This window comes from Macaca nemestrina, chromosome 1 (genome assembly GCF_043159975.1).
Source record: "Macaca nemestrina isolate mMacNem1 chromosome 1, mMacNem.hap1, whole genome shotgun sequence".
NCBI lineage: Eukaryota > Metazoa > Chordata > Mammalia > Primates > Cercopithecidae > Macaca > Macaca nemestrina.
This window is the reverse complement of record NC_092125.1, coordinates 25,201,559-25,224,535: the sequence shown is the minus strand read 5'-3', so window position 1 is coordinate 25,224,535 and position 22,977 is coordinate 25,201,559. Positions and strand designations below refer to the sequence as shown.

Below are 22,977 nucleotides of genomic sequence, written 5' to 3'. Positions count from 1 at the left end.
CTTTATTACATTCTATTCCCAGTTTTGTTTTCCCTGTATCACAAAGAAATCCCTAATTGACTGTTCCTAATCCTCTCTAGACTGCTTTCTTACATTCCCTTCTACCTAAAAACTTACTCTCTGAATCTGTCTTTACCTCTTTCACTCTCCCATTTCTCACTTAAAAAACAACAAAAAAAGGAATCTTCTACTTTAGGCTACTTCAGCCACCAGGTGCTCTGAAACCCAACACCTTCCCTTTCCTTAAAACTGGATCCCTGATTTATCTGTTCTTTCTTATTTATTTACTTTAAGTTCTGAGATACATAAAACATGCAGGTTTCTTACAAAGGTACACGTGTACCACTGTGGTTTGCTGCACCTATTGACCCGTCCTCTAAGTTCCCTCCCCTCACCCTCACCCCTGGTGTGTGATGTTCCCTTCCCTGTGTCCATGTGTTCTCATTGTTCAACTCCCACTTATGCGTGAGAAAATGTGGTGTTTTGTTTTCTGTTCCTGTGTTAGTTTGCTGAGGATGATGGCTTCCAGCTTCATTCATGTCCCTGCAAAGGACATGATCTCATTCCTTTTTATGGCTGCATCATCTGTTCTTTCTTTGCAACTGCCCTCCTACACTGGCTCTTCTCCCTTAGCATCTAAACATATTCAAAATGCTTCACTAGGAGGCCCTTCTAATCTCCCCTCCCATTCTTTTCTTCTCTATCATCCCCCCCCTTCCTCCTAATAGATAGCTAACACTGATGGTGAATGGACTGACCCATATATCTACTTGCTTTCTGTGTATACATCAATACTATTAGATGGATTATTACTTATCTCCATCTTACAGCTAAGAAAAACTGACATGAAAAAAGTAACTTGCCCAAGGTAACACAACTAGCAAGTGAAAGGAGCAGGATATGAATCCATGTGGTTTGATTTCAGGGTCTGAGCTCTTAACCACTATGATACATAGCCCCATATACAGCTTCCACTAAAAGAGTTGCCTACATTTATCATTCCCTTTACACAACCATTCACTTTCTTAACCACAGCAATTTCTTTCCAAATCACTTAACTAAAATTGTTAAAAGGCCCCCAGTAACTACTAATTGTCAAACTCGAGGGTCACATTTTAAGGCTCCTATGGCAGGACTTGATCACACTGAATGCTAACTCCATGAGCTCACTGGTCTGATTCACATCTGATCTCCATGGTTGTTATTTCTTAGTCTACTTAAGCACTGTCCAATAGACCTTTCTGTGATAATGGAAATGTTCTATTATATGTACTGGCCAATATGGTAGCTACTAACTACATGTGGCTACTGAACACTAGAAATGCGGTTAGTATGATTGAGGAATTGAATTAATTTATTTTAATTTAAATTTAAAGAGCCACATGCAGTCAGTGTCCATTCTACTGGACAACGAAGGTATGGACTCTTCTTCCTCTGCCAGCCCTTTCAACACTGCAGAAGAGCTCCGTCCTTGGTCCTCTTGGCTGATTCCACTCTCCTCCCAGCATCTCTCTCCTAAACATCTCCCTGTTAAGGACCTTATACCTCTCCTCAGGAACCTATCTCTATCTTCAATTGCCCACATCTTCACCTACAAGCACCAGAAGGCACCCCAAGTACAACATTTTCAGAACTGAAATGTTTCATCACCTCATTGTCAAGTCTACTCCCCAACAGTACAGTTCCTACTCAGAGGATGGTATCACATCTCTTCCAGCCCCGAGGCAAATACAAGTATTCATTTTAAATTACTCCCTTTCCTTCCTTCCTTTAAAAAAAAAAAAAAAAAAAAAAAAACCCACAAAAAACTACGAAAAAAAACTCCCTCTCAATCTCTTCTCCTCTTCCCTTCAATGGCTCATTAAATTTGACCCCTAGCTTCTATTGCCACTGCTCTAGGCCAGGATGCTATATAATGGATCTAATTGAAAGAATAATGGAGTCTAGTTTTTGGCTTCAAGCAAGATGTAAAGTATAATATGGCTGGAAAATTCTTTTATACCAAAAATTCTTTAATATCTGTTAGAAAAAAAATGAAAAAAGTAACACGACATAAAACTAACCTGCTCTCTAAGGGAGAAAATTATAGACAATCTCTAATAATCTGTGCCTAAAGCAGCATTTTAGAAACAAATCCTCCCTTTACTGTTCTGAATTTCTATTAGTAATGAACAGAAATGGATGCTACCTTTAAAATTCTAAATTTGTTACTGGGTTATCTCATGGCAAAAAGATCAATTGCTCATTCAGTCATTTAACGAAAGTATAATCTTAATTCAGATGTCACTTCCTATTCTCACAGCTTGAGTAATTATAGCACCCTTCTTTCCCTTGACCCCCACCCCGACCTAAAGTTTTAAAATCCCCATGTGCACCAGTGGGCAGAGCCAGGGCAAGTTTCTTAACATGTACTGATCAGATTCTTGTAGACGCCATATCCTGTAACTGACATCTATCAAATCAAACACTAGAGGGAGGTCTATCTTTCCTACAGGTGTTTGATATTTCCTCCTAAACCACCAAGATCCCTCACTGAGCTCCTGAGGCTCTCTGGAAATGCTTCAGCCACTTTCAATGACCCACTAATTAAAAATCTGCTATGAAGGTACTCCAAAAAAAAAAAAAAAAAAAAATCAGTATTTCTACTCTCAGGCTTGTAAGAGCGTCTTGGCCAGTGCAGAATGTAGTCTACACAATAAAATATGTAATAAATTTTAAAATAATAATAAAAGCAGTAAGTATTAAAAATGGCTTCTGGATAAACGTAAGTTCAAAAGGAAAATAATCCTTAAGTGTCTGAAATTTGTAAATGCTCTATTCTGGTTTAACAAGAACTATATTGAGGCCTATTTTGAGGCTTCTCTGGAAAGCACTGGTATTTTATCTGGAAATTATTTCCAAAACTAGTGCTGGTTCAAGGCATCAAGTTGTTAGATTACTATGAAGAATAGTAAGTATATTCACTGGTACCCTGGTCTTTCAGGATTCTCTCACTCAATCTTGGAGGAAATGATATCTGACCATGCTCTTTTATGAATATAATGTCCTAATACCAGCCATAGCACTAGTAAATCCCATAGAATTAATAACATCACTGGTTACTAGGAGCTTTGGATGACAATATTTTTGGAATACTAGTCCATAAATAGTATTCCAAAAATGCTATTGTATTTATGTATATTAGGTTACATTAATAAATTCCTTCTGACTTCTCATTTGCCTGAAATATGGTGATATTATCCTGGGGAAAAATCATTTTGGTATGAACAGGAGACGGGAATACTGGGTAGAAGAGGGTGGTTCCCCAGCAAAGGCCCCACCCTCAAGGCTGGAAACCTGTGGTCCTAAATGGGAACAGGCATTCCTATTTTTGCACCCAAAAGTTGCCTTTTGGCCTGCCATGCCCTGCTATCGTGTCTCCATATAACCCCCAGACCCCGGGCTCCAGAGGACATGAACAGTAGAGCAGAAGAATAGCAGAATAGTGCGGCAGAGAGAAAAGAAGGAATGTCTGAATGTTGAGAGGAATTCAGCTGGCGGCAGTCGAAGAGGAGATACCAGCCGCTGGATGGCCAAATTCCAGGGAAAGATCGTCTTCCCATTCCATTCGCCTTCCAGCTCCCCAACCATCCTGCTAAGAGCCACCTCCATCACTCAACGAAACCCCTGAATTCATCCTTCAAGTCCATGTGTGACCTGATTCTTCCTGGATGCCACACAAGGACTTGGGTACCAAGAGGATCACTGAGCTAACACTTAAGCTGTCTGTGGATGGCAAGGCTAAAAAGAGTGCACTGAAACAAGTGCCCACTTGGGCTTCGGGAGTTGCAGACACCCACCCCTAGACACTACCATGTGGCCGGAGCCCAAAAAGTGCTTACCAACTCCTGCACCTGCCAGTCTGTGTGCTCCCCTTCCTCTAACAGGTCTGAGCGTGTGGCAGCCAAACATACAAGCCACTCCCTGTCACGTGTCCTGCAAGGGGGGTCAGGGAACTCTCCCCTTTCAATTCAAATGAAAAAAGCAAGTGAAAAAGGAAAGGATAGGGAAGCTTTGGATCTATCTATCATAATTCAGATGAAAAAAGACAGCTGACGGACTGTAAATTCATTACAACAGATGAGTCAGCTGCTTTAAAAGAAAACAATTTTTCACATTACAAATCAGAAAATCTTATTAAATATATTAACATTTATATTAAAATATAGTATTTAAATATCTATCCTTTTTACCTTCATTATAAAAAATAATTATAATAAGCCAATGGTAAGTTTTCAAAGATAGTAATAAACAAAAGGTAATGGTAATGGCTGCAGTGGAGTCTGAAGAACTGGAATACTGTCTAATTCTGTGAATGACTAAAAGATAAAGGATCTAGAAATCAGATGACATAATGGAAAGCTTGTAAAGGAATTAGAGACATTAGGACAGAGTTCTTCCCCCATCTCAGTTTTGACTGTTTCTTCATACTGAACATATATTGCCTAGCATCATAATGATTTAAACCCTACCCAGCCTGTAAGATACAATTTCAGTTCCACCTTCTCCAAAGCCTTCTCTGATCCTCCCAGCTAGAAATACTTTTCCCCTATACTGAATTCTCATGGGTTCACATATACTTCTCATGAATCTTCTCGATTTCTGTTATATTACATTTTCATGTATGTTTTCTCTGTAAGAAAAATTTATTGAGAACAAAATCAGCATTTTATTCAACTTCACTGATGTTACTTAGTACTGTATCTTGCACATTGGAGACAAAAACGACAGGCCAGGCATGGTGGCTCACGCCTACAATCCCAGCAGGAGGCCAAGGTAGGTGGATCACTTGAGGCCAGGAGTTCAAGATCAGCTTGGCCAATATGGTGAAACCCAGTCTCTATTAAAAATACAAAAATTAGCTGAGTGTGGTGGCGCACACCTGTAATCCCGGCTACTTGGGAGGCTGAGGCAGGAGAACTGCATGAATACAGGAGGCGGAGGTTGCAGTGAGCTGAGATCATACCAGTGCACTCCAGCCTGGACAACAGAGTGAGACTCTGTCTCAAAAAAAAAAAAAAAGAAACAACATAGCTCAAAGGGTAAAAGAATGGTTCTGGGCTGGGTACAGTTGCTCATACCTCTAATCCCAGCACTTTGGGAAGCCAAGGTGGGCGGATCACCTGAGGTCAGGAGTTTGAGACCAGCCTGACCAACATGAAGAAACCCCGTCTCTACTAAAAATACAAAATTAGTCAGGCATGTTGGCGCATGCCTGTAAACCTAGCTACTTGGGAGGCTGAGGTAGGAGAATTGCTTGACCTCGGGAGGCGCAGGTTGCAGTGAGCCAAGATAGGGCCATTGCACGCCAGCCTGGGCAGCAAGAGCGAAACTCCATCTCAAAAAAAAAAAAGAATGGTTTTGCTCCCCTTTATAGCCATCTGTGTGACCTTCAACAAGCGACTAAACATCTCTGAGCCTCAACTCCCTTATTTATTAAAAAAAAAAAAGACCCTCATTTATAAAAAAAAGAAAAATAATGTTTCATGAGGTTTTTATAAGGATTAAATGAGATTATCTATGTAAAATGTTTAAATCGAGTAAATAATAAATGCTAGCCACTGTCATCATATTCTAGCACAAATGATTATAACAAATTGTTTTATAATAAATTACTACTTTATAGTAAATTAATTTGTAATAAATTGTCAAATGAATGGAAAAGAGTTAAAATGTGACAGTGACTTCCAGAAGAGCTTTAATTTCTTAAAAGATGAGGAACTCCTAAGGGCAAAATTCAAAAGAATGTAGAGAACAGAGTTGTATAACCAGAGAACAGGTAACATCAGGAAGTACTGTGTTCTGTGTCAGTGCATGAACCCAGGCACAGGGCAGATAACCATCTGTCAGGAGTACTGATAAAAGAGGTCTGTCCTTTGAGTTAAAAGTGAGCAAAACTTTAATATTTGTCCAATATTCCTTTTTCCCTCAATATTTCTTTACATCAAAATAATTGTTTGTTTTTCCTACCAAACCTTGTAAAACTTTAAACAACTTTTTTACTTTTCCAACTATCATCTAAAATAGAGTTGATAAGGTTGAATTTCGGAAAAAATCTTGTGCTAAAGCAGAACAACAGCCCATCAAAGATGGGCCTAATAATCATCCTAATCCCTGGAAGCTGTGAATTTGTTACCTTACACAGCAAAAGCGATTTTGCAAATTGAATGAAGTTCAGGATAGTAAGTGTCCTTCAAAGAAAAGATGGGGACAGGAGAATTAGAGAAGGAAATACGATGATGGAAGCAGGGTTGAGGGGAGGAGGGGGACAGGAAAGGGAGGGAGGTAAACAGATTTGACGATGCTATATATCTGACTTTGAAGATGGAGGAAGGGGCCACAAGCCAAGGAGTGCAGGTGGTCTCCAGAAGCAGGAAAAGAGAAGGAAATGGACTTTCCATAGTACCTCTAGAAGAAATAAAGCACTTACAACACTCTAATTTTAGGACTCTGACCTCCCAAACTGTAAGATAATAAGTTTGTGTTTTGTTTTACCCAAGCAATTCTACTCCTAGGTATATATCCCAAATAATTGAAAACTGGGACTCAGATACTTGTACACCAAAGTTCATTGCAACATTATTCATAATAGCCAAACGGTAAAAACAATCCAGCTGTCCATTAACAGATGAATGCATAAACAAAATGTAGTATATACACACAATGGAACATCATATAAAAAAATAAAGTTTTGATATATGCTACAACATGGAATAACCTTGAAAACATAGAATAGAGTTTACCAAAGGTTGAGGACAGGGAGGAATGGGGAAATACCATCTTTCCCAAGGGGAGTATCCTTGTGCAAACAACTATGTTATAAAAAATATTACCACTCCCTATCTCTTTCTTTTTTGGTGATAGGATATTATTTTGGTAAAATAATCCAATGTCCCATTTTCTTCATTCCTGAGTTTGGACTGCTGATCTAGGCTACAGAAAGGTTATACAGTTGAACCCTGAACAACGGAGTCATGGGTGTCAACCCCACAAACAGTTGAAAATCTGCATGTAACATTTGACTCCCACAAAACTCAAATACTAATAGCCTACTGTTGACCAGAAGCCTTGCTGATACCATAAACAGTTGACTAAAACATATTTGTATATGTAGTATATACTGTATTCTTACAGTAAAGTAAGCTAAAGAAAATCCTAAGTGAGATAAAATATATTTACTATTCATTAAGTGGAAGTGGATCATCACAAAGATCTTCATCCTTGTCTTCATGCTGAGTAGGCTGAGAAGGAGGAACAGGAGGGGTCTTGCGGACTCAGAAATGGCAGAAGACAAAAAGCTGGAAGGGGAGGCAGGAGAGGCAGGCACACTTGGTGTAACTTTATGGAAATACACTGCAATTTCTGACTTTTTTGCTTTTTCATTTGTTTAAAAATGTTTCTATATGCTACCAATCCTTCTTCCACCATGTGCTTTAGTTTCAGTGCCCATATCATAAAAGGGTCCATGCTGTAAAAGAAGGCAAAAAGCAGTCTTTAATAGGATATAGATAGGGCTGTCCTGATCATAAACCTGATTGCATCTGCACAAAACAGTACTGTTAGCCTATTCCTTCCTGCTTTAAATCTTGGTGTACTTTCATGTCTTTCCTTACTAATAAATGTCCTTTGTGGCATTTTTTTCCTCTCAGAATAGGGTACTTTTGTCTGCATTAAAAATATGATCAGGCAGATATCCTTTCTCTTCAATGATTTTCCTTCTTTTTTTTTTTTTTTTTTTTTTTGCGGGGCAGGGGGTGGGTAGAGATGGGGGTCCAGCTATGGTGCAATTGCAGGTGTGAGCCACCACAGACAGCCTTCATTGATTTTCTCCACAGCATCCGAGAACTTGAGGTCTGCTGCCTCTTCTTTGGCAGAAGCTGCTTCTTCCATTATCCTGACATTTTTAAAGCCAAAAATCTTTCTAAAATTATCAAACCATCCTTTGCTGGCATTAAATTCTCCAGCTTTAGATCCTTCACCTGCCTTTTAAGTTGTCATATAATGACTGTGCTTCCTCTCAAATCACATTAGAATCCGAAGGTATGTCTTTCTTATAGCAATCCTGCACCCACATAAAAGCTGCATTTTCTTTTTTCGAGACAAGGTCTCATTCTGTCACCCAGGCTGGACTGCAGTGGTGTGATCTCAGCTCACTGTATCCTTGGCTGCCCAAGCTCAGGTGATTCTTCCACCTCTTCCCCCAACCAGCTGGGACTACAGGTGTGCACCACTACACCTGGCTTTTTTTTTTTTTTTTTTTTTTGAGACGGAGTTTTGTCTTGTTGCCCAGGTTGGAGTGCAAAGGCCCAGTCTCGGCTCACTGCAACCTCCACCTCCAAGGGTCAAACAATTCTCCTGCCTCAGCCTCCCAAGTGGCTGGGATTACAGCTACACCACGCCTGGCTAATTTTTTTTTTTTTGTATTTTTAGTAGAGACGGGGTTTCACCATGTTGGTCAGGCTGGTCTCAAACTCCTGACCTCAGGTGATCTGCCCACCTCAGCCTCCCAAAGTGCTGGGATTACAGGCATGAGCCACAGCACTCGGCTTAATTTTTTATATTTTTAGTAGAGGCAGGGTTTCACCATGTTGCCCATGCTGGTCTCAAACTCCTGGGCTCAAGCAATTTGCCCGCCTCGACCTCCCAAAGTGCTGGGATTACAGGCGTGAGCTACTGCACCAGGCCTGTATTTTCAATGAAATAAAAAAGTATTTAGCAAAAAGTTCAAGCTTTTCATGTCTGCTGGTGTAGCTGCAGTGAAGGCTTCAGGAATTTCCTTTTCTTTCTTTCTTTCTTTCTTTCTTTTTTTTTTTTTTAAATAATGGGCCTTACACTTAATTTATTTATCTTGAAATGGAGGGCAACTGTAATTGCAGACCTCAATCTGTAGTACTCATCAAGTAATTCAAATTTTTCCTGTAACGTCATGACTTGCCTCTGCTTTGGGGAGCACTTCCAGCACCACCAGTGGCACTTTGTATAGGTCTTACGGCATTATTTAAGGTTTAGGTTATTGCACTAAACAGGATGCAAAATACTCAAGAACATAGAGAGATCACTTTTTACTACAATACGCAATTTACTGGATGAACTGTTCTCTGTGATGTGATTAGGGTCACATGGCATTTTAAATGGATACTCACAATACTTGAGATCATTGCAATAGCAACAAGAGGTGGCTACAAAATTATTACAGTAGTATAGTAGGTAATGCAGTTAATTTTATCCAATTATGATTTAATACTGCATTGTTTACATTTGTTTCTATTTATCTAGACTGTGAATGGTGCCATGTATGCGATCTTCTAGTGTTTGTATGCATAAGTTTTGATACATTTTAAGTTTTTATAATTTTAATAGATTTGTGGTATTTCACAGTAATAAATGATAAAACAGCATATTATCTACATATATTTAATGCATTAATTACATACCTTTTAATTTTTTTCAATATTTCTAAATATTTCACAATTCATTTGTAAGTTTTTCCAAATTGTTGCAAATCTCAAAAAAATTCCAACATATTTAATGAAAAATATTTGCATATAAGTGGAGCCATGCAGCTCAAATCCATGTTATTCAAGGATCAGCTGTATAACTATGTTGGCTGAATAAACTAATACATTTATTTTCTTTAAGCCTGATCCTCAACAGGCTTATCAATCCTTTTTATAAATCCACTTAACCTTATAAGAGTACTTTAACAATTATGACATAAAGTATATATAATAAAGTGGCTAGCCACACACCTACAGTAAGAATTCAAAAAACAGCAGCTGCTGCCATTATTATTACTATTATCCCTGCCTTCCTCTCAGATGACTGCCTCAACTACTTTAATGAGAAAAATAAAGCAATCTGATGTGAATGATTGCTGTTTTGCTTCTCCCTTCCACTTCAATTTTCTCCGTTATTGTATAACATTTGCTGCTTCTTCCCAATTTTAGAGACACGGGGTAGTCTCTTTTCATGTTCAGAGTCAACCCTTCATTCTGCACTTCTGATCCTAGACCTCCAGCCCTACCTTGGTTCAATTAATTGTATTTCTTTCTCCACTCTCTTGCTCCCTGATGGGTCCTTCCACCTGACCTATAAACACACTCAAATTTCCTCAAAGAAACTCCTAATTAACACCACTATGGCACTTTTCTGTACCTCCTCTTGAATTCTTTACCATAATCTATCCAGCATCAGTTATTTATCTGTCTTATCTCTTAATGAATTGTTAACTCCTTAAAGAGTGAGGGTTATTTCATCTATTTGCATTGTACATCCTAATAACACTGATTATAGTACTTTATACATAGAACAGACACTTACTGAATACATTTTTTAAAAACCTAAACTATAGATTTTCTGCAAACATATTTGACAAAAAGTGCATCATTTGATTTTGCTTCTCAAATAAATCACTGACAAAAGAAAGGCACAGAATTAACGTATCAACACAATCTTAACATTTAATTTTACAATATCATTCTCCTTAAAGTCTCACAAATCAAAATTATTACAACTGTAAACATTTCAGAAAAAAATGATCTACACAAATGTATTCTGAATGCAGAAATTGTGAGGCTTCAGTTTTATTATAATGCTAAGGGTTCTTTCCCTTAAACATTTTACTTGCTTTCATAAACTACCAAGAAAAGAATAGTTAACTAACAATTCAAGAGTCTGCAGATTCATTTGTTATATGCTTAAATAAAAATCAATTTGTAAGCATGTAATTATCTAAATAAACTGTAATTTTATATCTAATATATCAAACATGGTAAGCAAATATGCAAAGTCTATGATAGGAACCAGTCTGCCACACATTCTATATTAAAACAAGGCAAGAAATACAAGACTGTTACAAGTGCTCCAGTCAGAACTTACCTTATACAGGTCTGGACATATACATGTTGCTTAAATTTTCAGTTTTATTTTATTGCACTTCATGGGGAAACTTACATGTGGGCTGTGAATCCTAAACCTGCCTTTATTTCCTGGCTAGTTTTGTGCCTCAATTTCCTATCATTTGAAATAATGGTATCTAACTTGTCAAAATAATTTAACTTGAAATCAGGTAACGCACACAGAGTTCAAGACCAGCCTGGCCAACATGGTGAAACCCCATCTCTACTAAAATACAAAAAATTAGCTGGGCATGGTGGCTGGTGCCTGCAATCCCAGCTACTCCGGAGGCTGAGGCAGGAGAATCACTTGAACCTGGGAGGCAGACGTTGTGGTGAGCTGAGACCGCATCATTGCACTCCAGCCTGGGCAACAAGAGCAAAACGCCACTTCCAAAAAAAAAAAAAAGTGTTGTAGTTGCTCAATAAATGGTAACTGCTGAAACTGCTATTATAGCAGTAGCATAAAAGTAGATACACGGATGTCCATGGAGTCTGATGTAATTAGTATTTTCAGTGTTTTCCAATCATTCTGCTTCTCTTCCCTTAGGGGAAAAAAAAGTATGTTTCTTCTTTGAAGCTATTCTTTAGGCAAAGGTGTCCTGCCCACCACCCCGCCCCCTAGTCTCTCAGGGGGATCTGCTGCCCTATTTCTCTCTGCAAACATTTCCCACACCTAAGCTAGCTGGCTGAAGCACTGGCACTGGCATAGGAACCAGTGCTAAACAAGAAAGAAAGATGGAGTCCAAACAGGGGACAGAGAAATAACAAAAAGGAGACTGTGGCTGACAATTCAGACAGAATACAATGCTGCCCTTTCCCTTCTCAAGAGATACTACAGAAGTCTTACTTGGCTAGCCTCAGTAAGAGCACTATGAAGTATGTTAAATACAACAGGGGTGAACATGGAAGCCCCACAGCTCAGTTTCACATAAAGAGGTAGGTACAGTTTAGAGATTAACATAAGCATCTCCAGGTATAGGACAGTTTACAGCGAAAGACATGTAGGCAGGAAAACTGCTACATTAGTCCAACTCAGCCATTTACCACAAATTAAGAGTGCCTCTCATTCTTACCATTGCCCATAGTTAAGCATTTTTAAAATGATAAGTCAAAAGGGATCCTTCTCTGCAAGTGAAAAACCTAGTTTTTAGAAGCAAGTACTTTCTGTGAATCCTTGCCCATAACTGTCTTATTTGGTTTAATATTTTGATTTATGGCTTTACCAGAGAAGCGGGGAAGTCCCTGTATCATCTCTGGCAGATGATAAAGATACATAGTCTTACACCCTCTAAGCAATATACTGACTCAAGAGTATGAGCCGTGGAGACAAACCATCTTTTACGGATTTACCTTTCTCACATGGGGCCTCAGTATTCTCATTTATATGATAATTTTCTCTTGACAAAAGGTTTAATGAAGTATAATTTTTTTTAATTACCAAATAAAAGAATGTATTAGAAATGGGTGTTTATAACTACTTACTGATACTATCATAACTTTTAATATAATTTATATCAAAGGTAGGGCAGATAAAATTTACTATTTTGATTAACATCTGTAAGAAAAATAACATTTTACTGAATGGTTACTGTGTAGCTGGCATTTTGCTTCACATGCCACATATATTATCTCCTTTAATACTCACAATGACCTGAAATATATTATCCTCATTTTGTAATTGAATAAATTAAGTCTCAAAAAGACTGGGGAAATTGGCTAAAGTCACATAGCTAGTAAATGGTAAACCCATATTTCATACCCAAAACTATCTGAGCCAAAGGACAATTTTCCTAACATCTGCACAGTTTGCCTGATAGACAGAAGAAAAACAACAAAGCTGCCTGCAGAAGGAAGTTAGGTAATCTTAAACAAACATAATCCCTCCCAGTTCCTAAAGGACTGAATCGTATTTGACAACTCAATAATCAAATTGGTCTGTGTTTGCCAAATACGAGTCCTAGTTACGTGGAAAGTTTCTTCTTTGTGCTCTACTAGAGTTAATTAAAAGGTAGATCAGAAAACTCTTACCTGTGTTGCCATCTCCACTCTCCATAGATGGTTTACTGGTTTCTGATGGATTGTTCATTCTTGAGTCTGCAATAAATCAGAGGTGAATGAGGTTTTTAAAAAACTGGGGATGGAGATGGGATTGAGGAGGCAAAACTGTGGCCAAAAAAAGGGTTAACTAATGTTATATAGTTTAAGAAGACCTGGTGTATACATGTCTGGCTAAAATACTAGGAAGTGTAATAAAAGGTTATCTGGAAGAAATTCAAAATTCCCCAGACCCTGAAGGGATTCACAAATAAACTCTTTTTAAAGAATTTTAAGATTCTTTAAAGAAAGACAGCAGAACTGTAACCCGAAAAAAATTAGAAAGTCTGATATGTACAAGGAATAAATGCTTTGTAACATGAAGTAAAACTGGAAAGGGGGGAAGCACCTCACAAAATAAAATGTTATTCCCAAATAAAGTATCTTTTTCTATATGCAATGATATTCATTCATTATAACTAAAACAACCCACTGGTAATCTTGATAATAGATGGGACAGTAACTCAACCTATGAACTAAAAGAAAACACGTCTAAGATAAATTATCTCCAAATTTACTCCCCTCCCTAACTAAACTAAACAAGTCAAAGTGAGAACATATTAAATTCATACCTCAACTATAAACCTGCACAAGAAGTTGTACCATAAGGCGTAACAGATATATCTAATAATTTCAAAACTGCAACACAACCACACCCACTTAAAGTAATACTACCTCAATATCCTAAATGAAACTGCTAATTTGGGTTTATCATTTCTGGGTTATCTATTTAATGAAGGTTTATTTCTGCAGTAAAAAGTTTTCATCAAGCAATATTAGGTATTCCAGAAAATACATTAAGAGAAGAGACAAGAACTCTGTTTTCCTTCTAACTCTTTGAAAGGGTAAGAAACGGAATATACATAAATGTATCTCTTATTCTACTACTGTAAACTCAAACTTAGAATATTTATAATCAAACAAGTTTACTGTCAAATAAGTTCTGCCTTTCCCCCCATTAACTTATTTAGTGGTTAAATAAGTTAAGAATCATTTAACTTTAGTTATTAACAGAGAACAAATGTTTAAACTATATTGTGTTTTTGTCCAAAGAGCACATTTTGTCATCTGCTTAAACATCTAACTAGGAAATCAAAACAATCACTAGATAGAATTCTCAACCATGTTCTTCACAGTGGAATTATCCCCATGCACAATAGATGAGGAAAAAAAAATCAGGAGTCTTTCTTTTATAAGTTTCATTTCCAACAAGAAGATGTGTAATAGCTTTTCTAATACAGTAAGTTTCTGCAACTGATGCTTGTCTTATGGGCTAAGGCAGTTCTGTTATAACTTTGGTTTGGTCTTCTGATGTTCAAAGGGTTAAAATTCATATGTTTGTGGTCATAAATGAGGGCAGTTCTACAACTTCCTTCTCCTCACTGTCCAGAGAAATTTAAATATCATCTGAAAGCATACTAAGGTTTGAAAGGAACAGGTGTACGACTTAGTGAAAAATCAGCTTTCTGAATGACAACCAAAATCTCATGAAAGTCAACAGAGATCACAATAAATGTAACAGAATATACCATTAGCATCCATACTGCTCAATGCTTCCTTTAAATGAATTTTAAAGGAAAGTGGAAAAAATGATCAATCAGTTAACATTCATAAAAGGAGTTAACAGTTTTCTCACATATGTAGGTACTGCAGAAATAAAGCAGCATAATTCTTAACAAGTCATGAGCCTGACCTTGTATAATTCATATTCTGATTTTCCCATCTATAAATTAAAGATTATGTCACAGATAATAAAGATTATGTGTTTTAAATGAATCTTCTCAGATTCTTCTACTGAACTGTCAAGAGCTTCAAAAGCATTTAACAAAATTATCTCACATACACACAAAAATAAAACATTACTTCACATACACACAAAAGTAGAATTGCAAAACAATGGGAAGACTTTAAATAATATTTACTATTAACTGAAAGTAAGAGATGTAATTTCTAATTCTAAAATGAAATGTTAAAAATATTTCAAAAAGGTATTTTTCTTTCCTTTTTTTGAATTCCTAACTAAGTAAATGTCAAAGAGTAAATACAAGACTGAATTCCTGACATAAATTTGTTGTTTCTGTCACTCAAACTTTACATAGTGGCTTTTACTGTGCTGGGCAGATACTGCTACCCTGGGTTTAGGCCATGCCTTCTGCACAAGAATTCAAACATTTTCAGAAGTATCATTTTACTTTATCTTTGGCAACTATGAAGGTGACAGGAGCAGCTTCAATTTTCAAGTGCGGAAAATGACAATATAGGAAAAAAGTCGTTTGCAAAAGTTTTAAATGTAAGATATCCACGTCCTGGAGTTCATATCATTTTAACTTTCCAGGTGACTAGAGTAACTAAAAAAAGTCTCAATAATTCTGCATATAAACAGACAGAACTCCACACAAAATACGACCACCATTAGCCACCATATATCTAAAAATCAAAGTGCCTTGATTTATTTGAAATCTCCATCACCAACGATGGCTTTAATAAATTGAAGCTGGACATCCTTCCAGTCCAAAAGCCTTGCTGTTCTATAGAGAAAACTCTAAAAAGGTTTTCCAACATTTAAAATTGCAGTTATCTAGAGTATATAGTTTATTTCAAAAAAATTAAAAAGAAAACGAATCCTAGCAAAAATCTGAGAACAGTTAATAGTTTCTAAAATCTGGAAATAGATCAAAAGAACTAATTTAAAGAGGGTATAAATTACCCCCTTTATTAACATTTATGAAAACTATTCTGCACTGTGACTCAACCTTATTTTTCACTGAGCATTTTGGTTTTTGTACAAGATGTTCTCATTAGGTATGGAAAACATTTTTATTAATATGTTAATATTAATATCTATGTACAGTTATGCCTTGTTTCAGATTTAAGATGTTTTTATAACTACGTGAAATGTTCTCAATAGGAATTTCCAAAAAGCAAAAATATTCATTCAAGCTGAACTCTAAATTCACTGTATTTACTAACAATACCCTCTGAACCAGAAGAGCTAGTCACAAGGAGGGACCTACTGCAAATTCAAGTAAGCTTGTGCTTTGCAAATGCTTTCCTCCTTCCCTGCTCAGTCCAACTCTCCCCCTCCCCCCACATAGGCTGCATATGCGATTAAGCATTTATGCATAGTCAACCCGACACACGCTATTTCCATATTAAAGCTTCTAAGAAAAGAACTGTGCTGGTACCCACCTAGAATATAGTCACTGCAGTCCAGCATTGCTGTGAAATCTTCTAGAGGAGCAGAGAGTCCAAACAAGGAAGAAACAGGTAGCAGTTTGGGGTGGGGAAAGAAGGTACTACTATTTCTAACAAATCTACACTATGTTCTTAAGAAAAAAGGGGGGTTGGGTAGGGTGGAAAGTGGATTAAGGGGAAAAGCAAAATACAACTTCTGTTACACCATAGCAATCTTCAACTGAATAAGGAAACTTCAGTTGCTCAGAGGAGTTTTAGTCTCTCCTACCAGCTACGACTGACATTGTCAAGGCAACTGAAGCATGAAAAAGTTCCTCTTTTTGTAATAAAATAGAAACAAAGATTGCAGCTGGCAGTTTCCATAATGAAGCTTAATCAGTATGCGCGTGATTAGGGCCTTATGCAAATCTCTCCTCGTTAGCACAGCAGCCAGCACTTTGAAGTCCATGAACAATTCATTTACAGAATATACTGAAAGCACTCCCTGCATAATTTAAATCATTGCATAAATATTTATCAGGTTATTTGCATATTAATTGGCAGTGCATGAAGGGAAAAATTATCTCCTGAGTGCCAGCATAATAATTAGGAGGATAAAATGAGGCTTCTTCCAATGGCCTGGCTTCTTGGACCTAACTGGAGATAGTACCGGGGGAGAAGGGAGATACAGGAGACAGAGTTCTGTTAAAATGCCACTGAAATGACACGTACAAATTAGAAACAACTCTACAGACTTAAGCACCTTTAATCTTATTCCTGCTGGCAACAATGACTTCAGTAATAAGAGGATTTGCAAAAAGCTTTCTACACAATCCAAATAATCCCAAGGAAACAATTAGCAAGGTAGAAGCAGAACACAAGGCTGTCAAGATGGTGCTAGTCTACTGATAGGGAATTTTCCAATTCTTAACACACTTCTGTCAAGAGAAAGTCCCACTTTAAGACACGGCAACAGTAAACCCAGAAGCAGTGCAAGGTGTGTATCTTAAAGAGTATAGAAATTCATTATCTACAAATCTTTTTATACTACCAAATTAGCAGAATAGATTAGTTGAATGCTACATATTATGCAGTATCCTTTCCCCATGAAATAAATCTCAAGTAGAAAGAAGACAGTTTGTTACTTAGAATCTCTATTGTCAAAGGGTGGGCCATGTTAATTGTGGAATTACTTGGTATTCTGAAATAAATTTCACTTAATGAACATACACACATATATAATCCTTACTAAACTATATGTTTGTACATTTGTACCTTGTACATTTACTAGGTAAGTCATCTACCCAAAATTTTTCAGGTATTACAATGACAACAGTCTAATCATCACAGACAATTCAGGAGAAGATTTACAAAACCTCCATGGAGTAATAAGCATTATTACCCCTTTCTTTCCTTAAATATTATTAAAGTAAGAAAACTGAGGCACAGAGAACTAAAACACTTTATCCAATGTCACACCAGTAATTTGGAGTCAGGATTTAAAACTAGAATTTTCTGACATCAGAATCTATGCTCTTGGCTATTCCTATGCATTATGGATGAGTTACACATGTAGGGAATTGCTGGGAGGTGGTAAAGCAGCAGACTGAATGGTTTGTTTTCAGTGTAGTGAAGAAACCAGTAAATGGCGGCAAAGACATTGTGTTTACAAGTCAGGTGTGTACAGATACACAGAAGAGTGCACTAGATTTGAGGAGAGTTCTCAAAGGTGTCATCCCATTAATAACTGCTTTTATTTAGAACTAGTCTTCAAGAATATCAAATGTCTGATTTCAAAAATATGTATGCACCTTTTCCCAACATTAAGGTTGAAATTAAACTCAACATGCATATGAGGAAATGAAAGACAGATTTTAATAAGGAGCCTTTAAAAAGATTCCCTTGCAAGTCAGTAGAGGACCAAAAACCTTAAACTTTTGGATCAGCACTCTGCATTACCAGTTTCAGTGTTTTACAGAATCACAAAATGCTTAAGAGGAGAGACTTTGGGGGAGAAACTTAACACGGCCATTTAGTACCTGTAATACCTGTTTAAGTTCCTTCCCTCTTCCAGCCTTAATTTTCTCATCTATAAAATGATGATATCCCTTTCATGAGGTTATTGTGAGATAAATTTTTCATGCTTCTCAGACAAGAGCGTGGACTGGAGGAATGTGATGCAGTTGTGCCAGTGCAGACATCAAATCATTGGATAAACACGGTACATCTTTTGAAAGCATCGATCTTATTTAATATTTCGCAGCACTTTTATTAAAATAAGAATACATTATAGAAGAGAACACAAATTTCAAATGAGTTTTTAAGGTAGAATATGTTAGATTATACAAATTCTCCTTGGTGAGAAAAGATGAAAAGCAGTGGTGAATGTGACTAGATTACAGTAGATCAATAAATGTTTATTTCCCTCCTGTTCTGCCTTTACAAAATTTTAAATTTACTGTTTGCATTTATTATGGGATATTTCTGCAACTTACCATCTGCTCTTTTCTACTTTATGTAATAACATCTTTAAACTACCTTTCTAGTGCCAGTGTGGTCTTTCATATATTAGCTAAGGATGACTTGGAGCCAGTCATCGCTGACAAAGGAGGTGTGTCTGTACCCAACAGGAGCGGCACCTTCTTAGTGAAACAGCCTCAGGCTAAGAGAGGCCCACAGGACCTGTAGCAGAGAGGCTGCAGTTTACCAGCCCACACAGGATACTATCTAGAGTGGGACCCCCTTCCCCTCTACTGCAAAGCTCACCCAGACAAAAAAGCTCGCTTTGCTAAAGTGGGAAGGAAAGGCGAGAAAAGTCCCTTTCTGCCACTCTTGATCTAAGTACCTTACTAATTTTAGAGGGGAAGTTTAAACACCAGGAGCTTGTCCAAGCCTCTATAGATGGATTGGGAGAGGGATGGTCACCATCTCTTGCCTGTACTCCCCAACCATGGCACATTTATGTCCAAAAGAAGAAAATAACAGCTTTTCCCACAAAATTCAAATGTCTGTTTCACTTGGTCATCTGTCTGAAATAATAGCAAAGAATCAATTAGATTAAAACTTAACCTAGAAAGAACACCCTTTGTACAAAGGAAAACCATTTTTAAGAGGTTTGTGGGATTGTTGGTCATTCACACTTGAGCATGAATTAATCCAATCCCACCGCTTCATTTAACACCTAGTTTAGGAGTTGATTAGTGAGGCAATGTTTCTACTAGAGAACAGTCTCTAGTTTCTACTAGAGAAGACACCAATAAATAATAAAATAACTGATATTTAGAGGACCTGGATTGGGGGTGGGGTAATGGGGGCAAAGGGTTCATAGAAGGTAGTAATAATAGGAAATAGTAGTAACATATGGAAGTATAAAAAGGAGCTGAAAGGGCAAATTCAAATTCATGTATTTCACAACTATGCCTAAAATGTAGGCTTTTTTTTTTTCCTCCTAAAAGAGGGGACAAATGCTCTTCCAGGACCCAGAAACTGGTAGTTTTTTTTTGTTTTTTTTTTTTTTTTTTTTTTTTTTTTTTTTGAGACGGAGTTTCGCTCTTTTGCCTGTGCTAGAATGCAGCGGTGCAATCTCGGTTTACTGCAACCTCAGCCTTCTGGTTTCAAGCAATTCTCCTGCCTCAGCCTCCCAAGTAGCTGGGATTACAGGTGCCTGCCACCAAGTCAGGCTAATTTTTGTATTTTTAGTAGAGACGGGGTTTCACCATGTTAGCCAGGCTGGTCTCAAACTCCTCACCTCGTGATTCGCCCGCCTCGGCCTCCCAAAGTGCTGGGATTACAGGCGTGAACCACCATGCCCAGCCAACACTACTAGTATTAAAATATTTTTACACTCATGATCTTATGGGCCAGTGTAGGTATCATTAGAAATGAAATTGAGGGCAATGACAACTAAATCACAAACTAGTGTTTTGAAACACACTTTTTATGTGAGAGTGAACTGACATTGGCCTATACTCTTATCTTACTAAATCATTAACATCCAGCCTGGTCATGTTCTATATGAACAGCCATTTGTACCCTCTATTCTGTACTAACCGTCTACCTAGTTGAACAAGTAGAAATGTCTGACTCAACAATTATTCCCTGTTACCTCCTTTCTGTATCATGGGGGGTGTCTGTATCTTTTAGTTCCACAGGTTTCACCCCAGGCAATCTCAACAGTACACCATTATCTTTTCCAACCTTTGTCTCTTTTCCAATCTACCAATAATTTAGCGTCCTATTAACTTACAGAAAACAATATTTCAACACTCACTAATAAAAATACTTAGTACCTCAAATATTATCAACAATTATTTACAAAAAAAGTCCAAAAAAGCCATCACACATGTACAGCCTAAAATCATTTTACTAATGCCCACCAAATATGAAAGAACATTTCAGGATTTGAAAATTTTAGACTCAGAATCAAGTGACAGGTATTGGCACTGCCACCATTCTTGTCAACTACATCACAGACTATGTAAATGATACCCTCGAAGGTTACATTATGGGGCTCTCAGTGTCCCCTCCCCCCTAAAAAAATCTTTTAAAATACTTAATGGAATTTCTATCATTTACTAAAAATCTAGATGGGCAGATACCATGAAAGAAATGTACTTTATCAACGTGGCTATTCATAACAAGCAATCTGAAGGACAATCTTCATAAAAAGTAAACTGAGGCCTAGTTAATAAACACAGAGCCGAGGTATGGTGGGGGTTGGGGACTCAGGCACACTACGGAGGCATGAGAGGAAGACAAATAAAATAAAATGGGTAAAAATTCTTATCCCATGAGACTCCGATCAGTAGTTGGTTGGCTGATTGAACAAAACAGTCAACCTAAATATCATAAACACATATACATAATCATTGTATTTTAACCCAAAGCATACAAATATGCATTCATTCACCAATTTTGGGGGCCAACACCTTTCCTTTGAATTTGGATCCCAAATAATAATAATAAATAATAAATAAATAGTGTGATTAAAATTAGTACAACTAGCATGAACAGTATTGGGAGCTCAAACAAGTAAATGGTTCTTGATAACTTTACAACTCAACTGGTAGACATACCATGAAGTAAGTCTTCAGCATGCTATATAGGGAATCAGTGCTTCAAACAGGAATGGGCTGTCAGTTAATCTCATCAAGTCATTTAAGTGGTGGTTCACTGAGAAAGCTACCAAACTAGTGGAAAGCAGTTTGAAATGACACGTTTCTGGTCTCTTTTAACCTGTGCTATATTACATTTTTACACCTATATACATAGCTCATCTACTGTTCACTCTAACAATCTGGCATTCTTTAAACCTATTACAAAATCCAATCCTGAATTTCTTGGTTGTAAAAGCTTAAATCTCTGTGTAGCTCTATTAAAGTTTTACCATTTCACTAAACTTATCTGTCTATCCTATCCTACATGATCCTATCCTACCATACTGTTTCTTTACTTCCATGACTGTATTTCTTTCATTCTAGTTTAAAGTGTTTTGCCAAGTCATTGATTTCAATCATTAATAGATTCAACAAGTATTTACTAAGTGTTTTCAGGCACAGGGATAGGAATTGGGAAGACAAGAATGTGTTGGGAACAGGTCCCCAAATCTGGCCATAAACAGGCCCCCAAAATGGCCATAAACAAAATCTCTGCAGCACTGTGACATGCTCTTGATGGCTATGACACCCACCCTGAAGGTTGCTGGTTTACCAGAATGAGGGCAAGGAACACTTGGCCTACCCAGGGCAGAAAACCACTTAAGGTGTTCCTGAACCAAAAACAATAGTATGAGCGATCTGTGCCTTAAGGACAGGTTCCTGCTGCAGATAACTAGCCAGAGCCCATCCCTTTGTTTCCCATCCCTTTGTTTTAGTTAATCTATAATCTATAGAAACAACGCTTATCACTGGCTTGCTGTCAACAAATATGTGGGTAAAACTCTGTTCGTGGCTCTTAGCTCTGAAGGCTGTCAGCCCCCTGATTCCCGCTCCACACTCTGTATTTCTGTGTGTGTGTCTTTAATTCCTCTGGTGCTGCTGGGTTAGGGTCTCCACTGGTCTCGGCAAGGACAAGCTTCAGAAAGTTTGTAATTGAATAATAGAAATATTAAGCAATCACCAAAATGTGTAATTACAAACTGTGAACATTCCAGGGAGAAAAAGAATAGGTCACTATGGAGTTTTAACACAGGCCTATACAGTAAGTTGTCTTGACATTGTTGTCTAGTATTAGAGTTCTAGCCAGGCGTGGTGGCTCATGCCTCTAATCCCAGCACTTTGAGAGGCGAAGGCAGGAAGATCACCTGAAGTCAGCAGTTCAAGACCAGCCGGGCCAACATGGTGAAACCCCATCTCTACTAAATATACAAAAATTTAGTCACCTGTGGTGGTGTGCACCTACAGTTCCAGCTACTCAGGAGGCTGAGGCACGAGAATTGCCTGAACCCAAGAGGCAGAAGTTGCAGTGAGCCTAGACCGTGACACTGCACTCCAGCCTGGGTGACAGAGTGAGACTTCATCTCAAAAAATAAAAATAATATTAGAGTTCTCCTATTTCAACAAATAAAATGTGACTTCTTCTCTGATTCAATTTCATAAATCCATGAAAAAATAAGCCTTGTTTTGCTTAAAACCCAGGCAGCTTTGATTATTTCCATACATTTTTTGAACTGTTCCGTTTCATTTCTGATACTGGTAATTTATGTTTTCTCTCTATCTGTTACACTCAGGCTTCCAGAATCTGTGTGACAACACAAGGGTAACAAATATCCCAG

At 37.5% G+C, this 22,977-nt stretch overlaps 1 protein-coding gene across 4 annotated transcripts in view; it reads right to left on the bottom strand.

Annotated features, from left to right (window-relative positions):
* LOC105492987 (POU class 2 homeobox 1) overlaps positions 1-22,977 on the bottom strand; it is a 184,715-nt gene that overhangs the window by 67,227 nt on the left and 94,511 nt on the right. For 2 of the 4 annotated variants that reach the window (XM_011760385.3, XM_011760389.3), the window contains one exon: positions 12,966-13,031. In XM_011760385.3, coding sequence (XP_011758687.2) covers positions 12,966-13,031 — 66 coding nt within the window. Of the gene's footprint in view, positions 1-7,218; positions 7,508-12,965; positions 13,032-16,220; positions 19,684-22,977 lie in introns of those variants that run through there. The other 2 variants (XM_011760386.3, XM_071075033.1) reach the window with 2 other exon arrangements.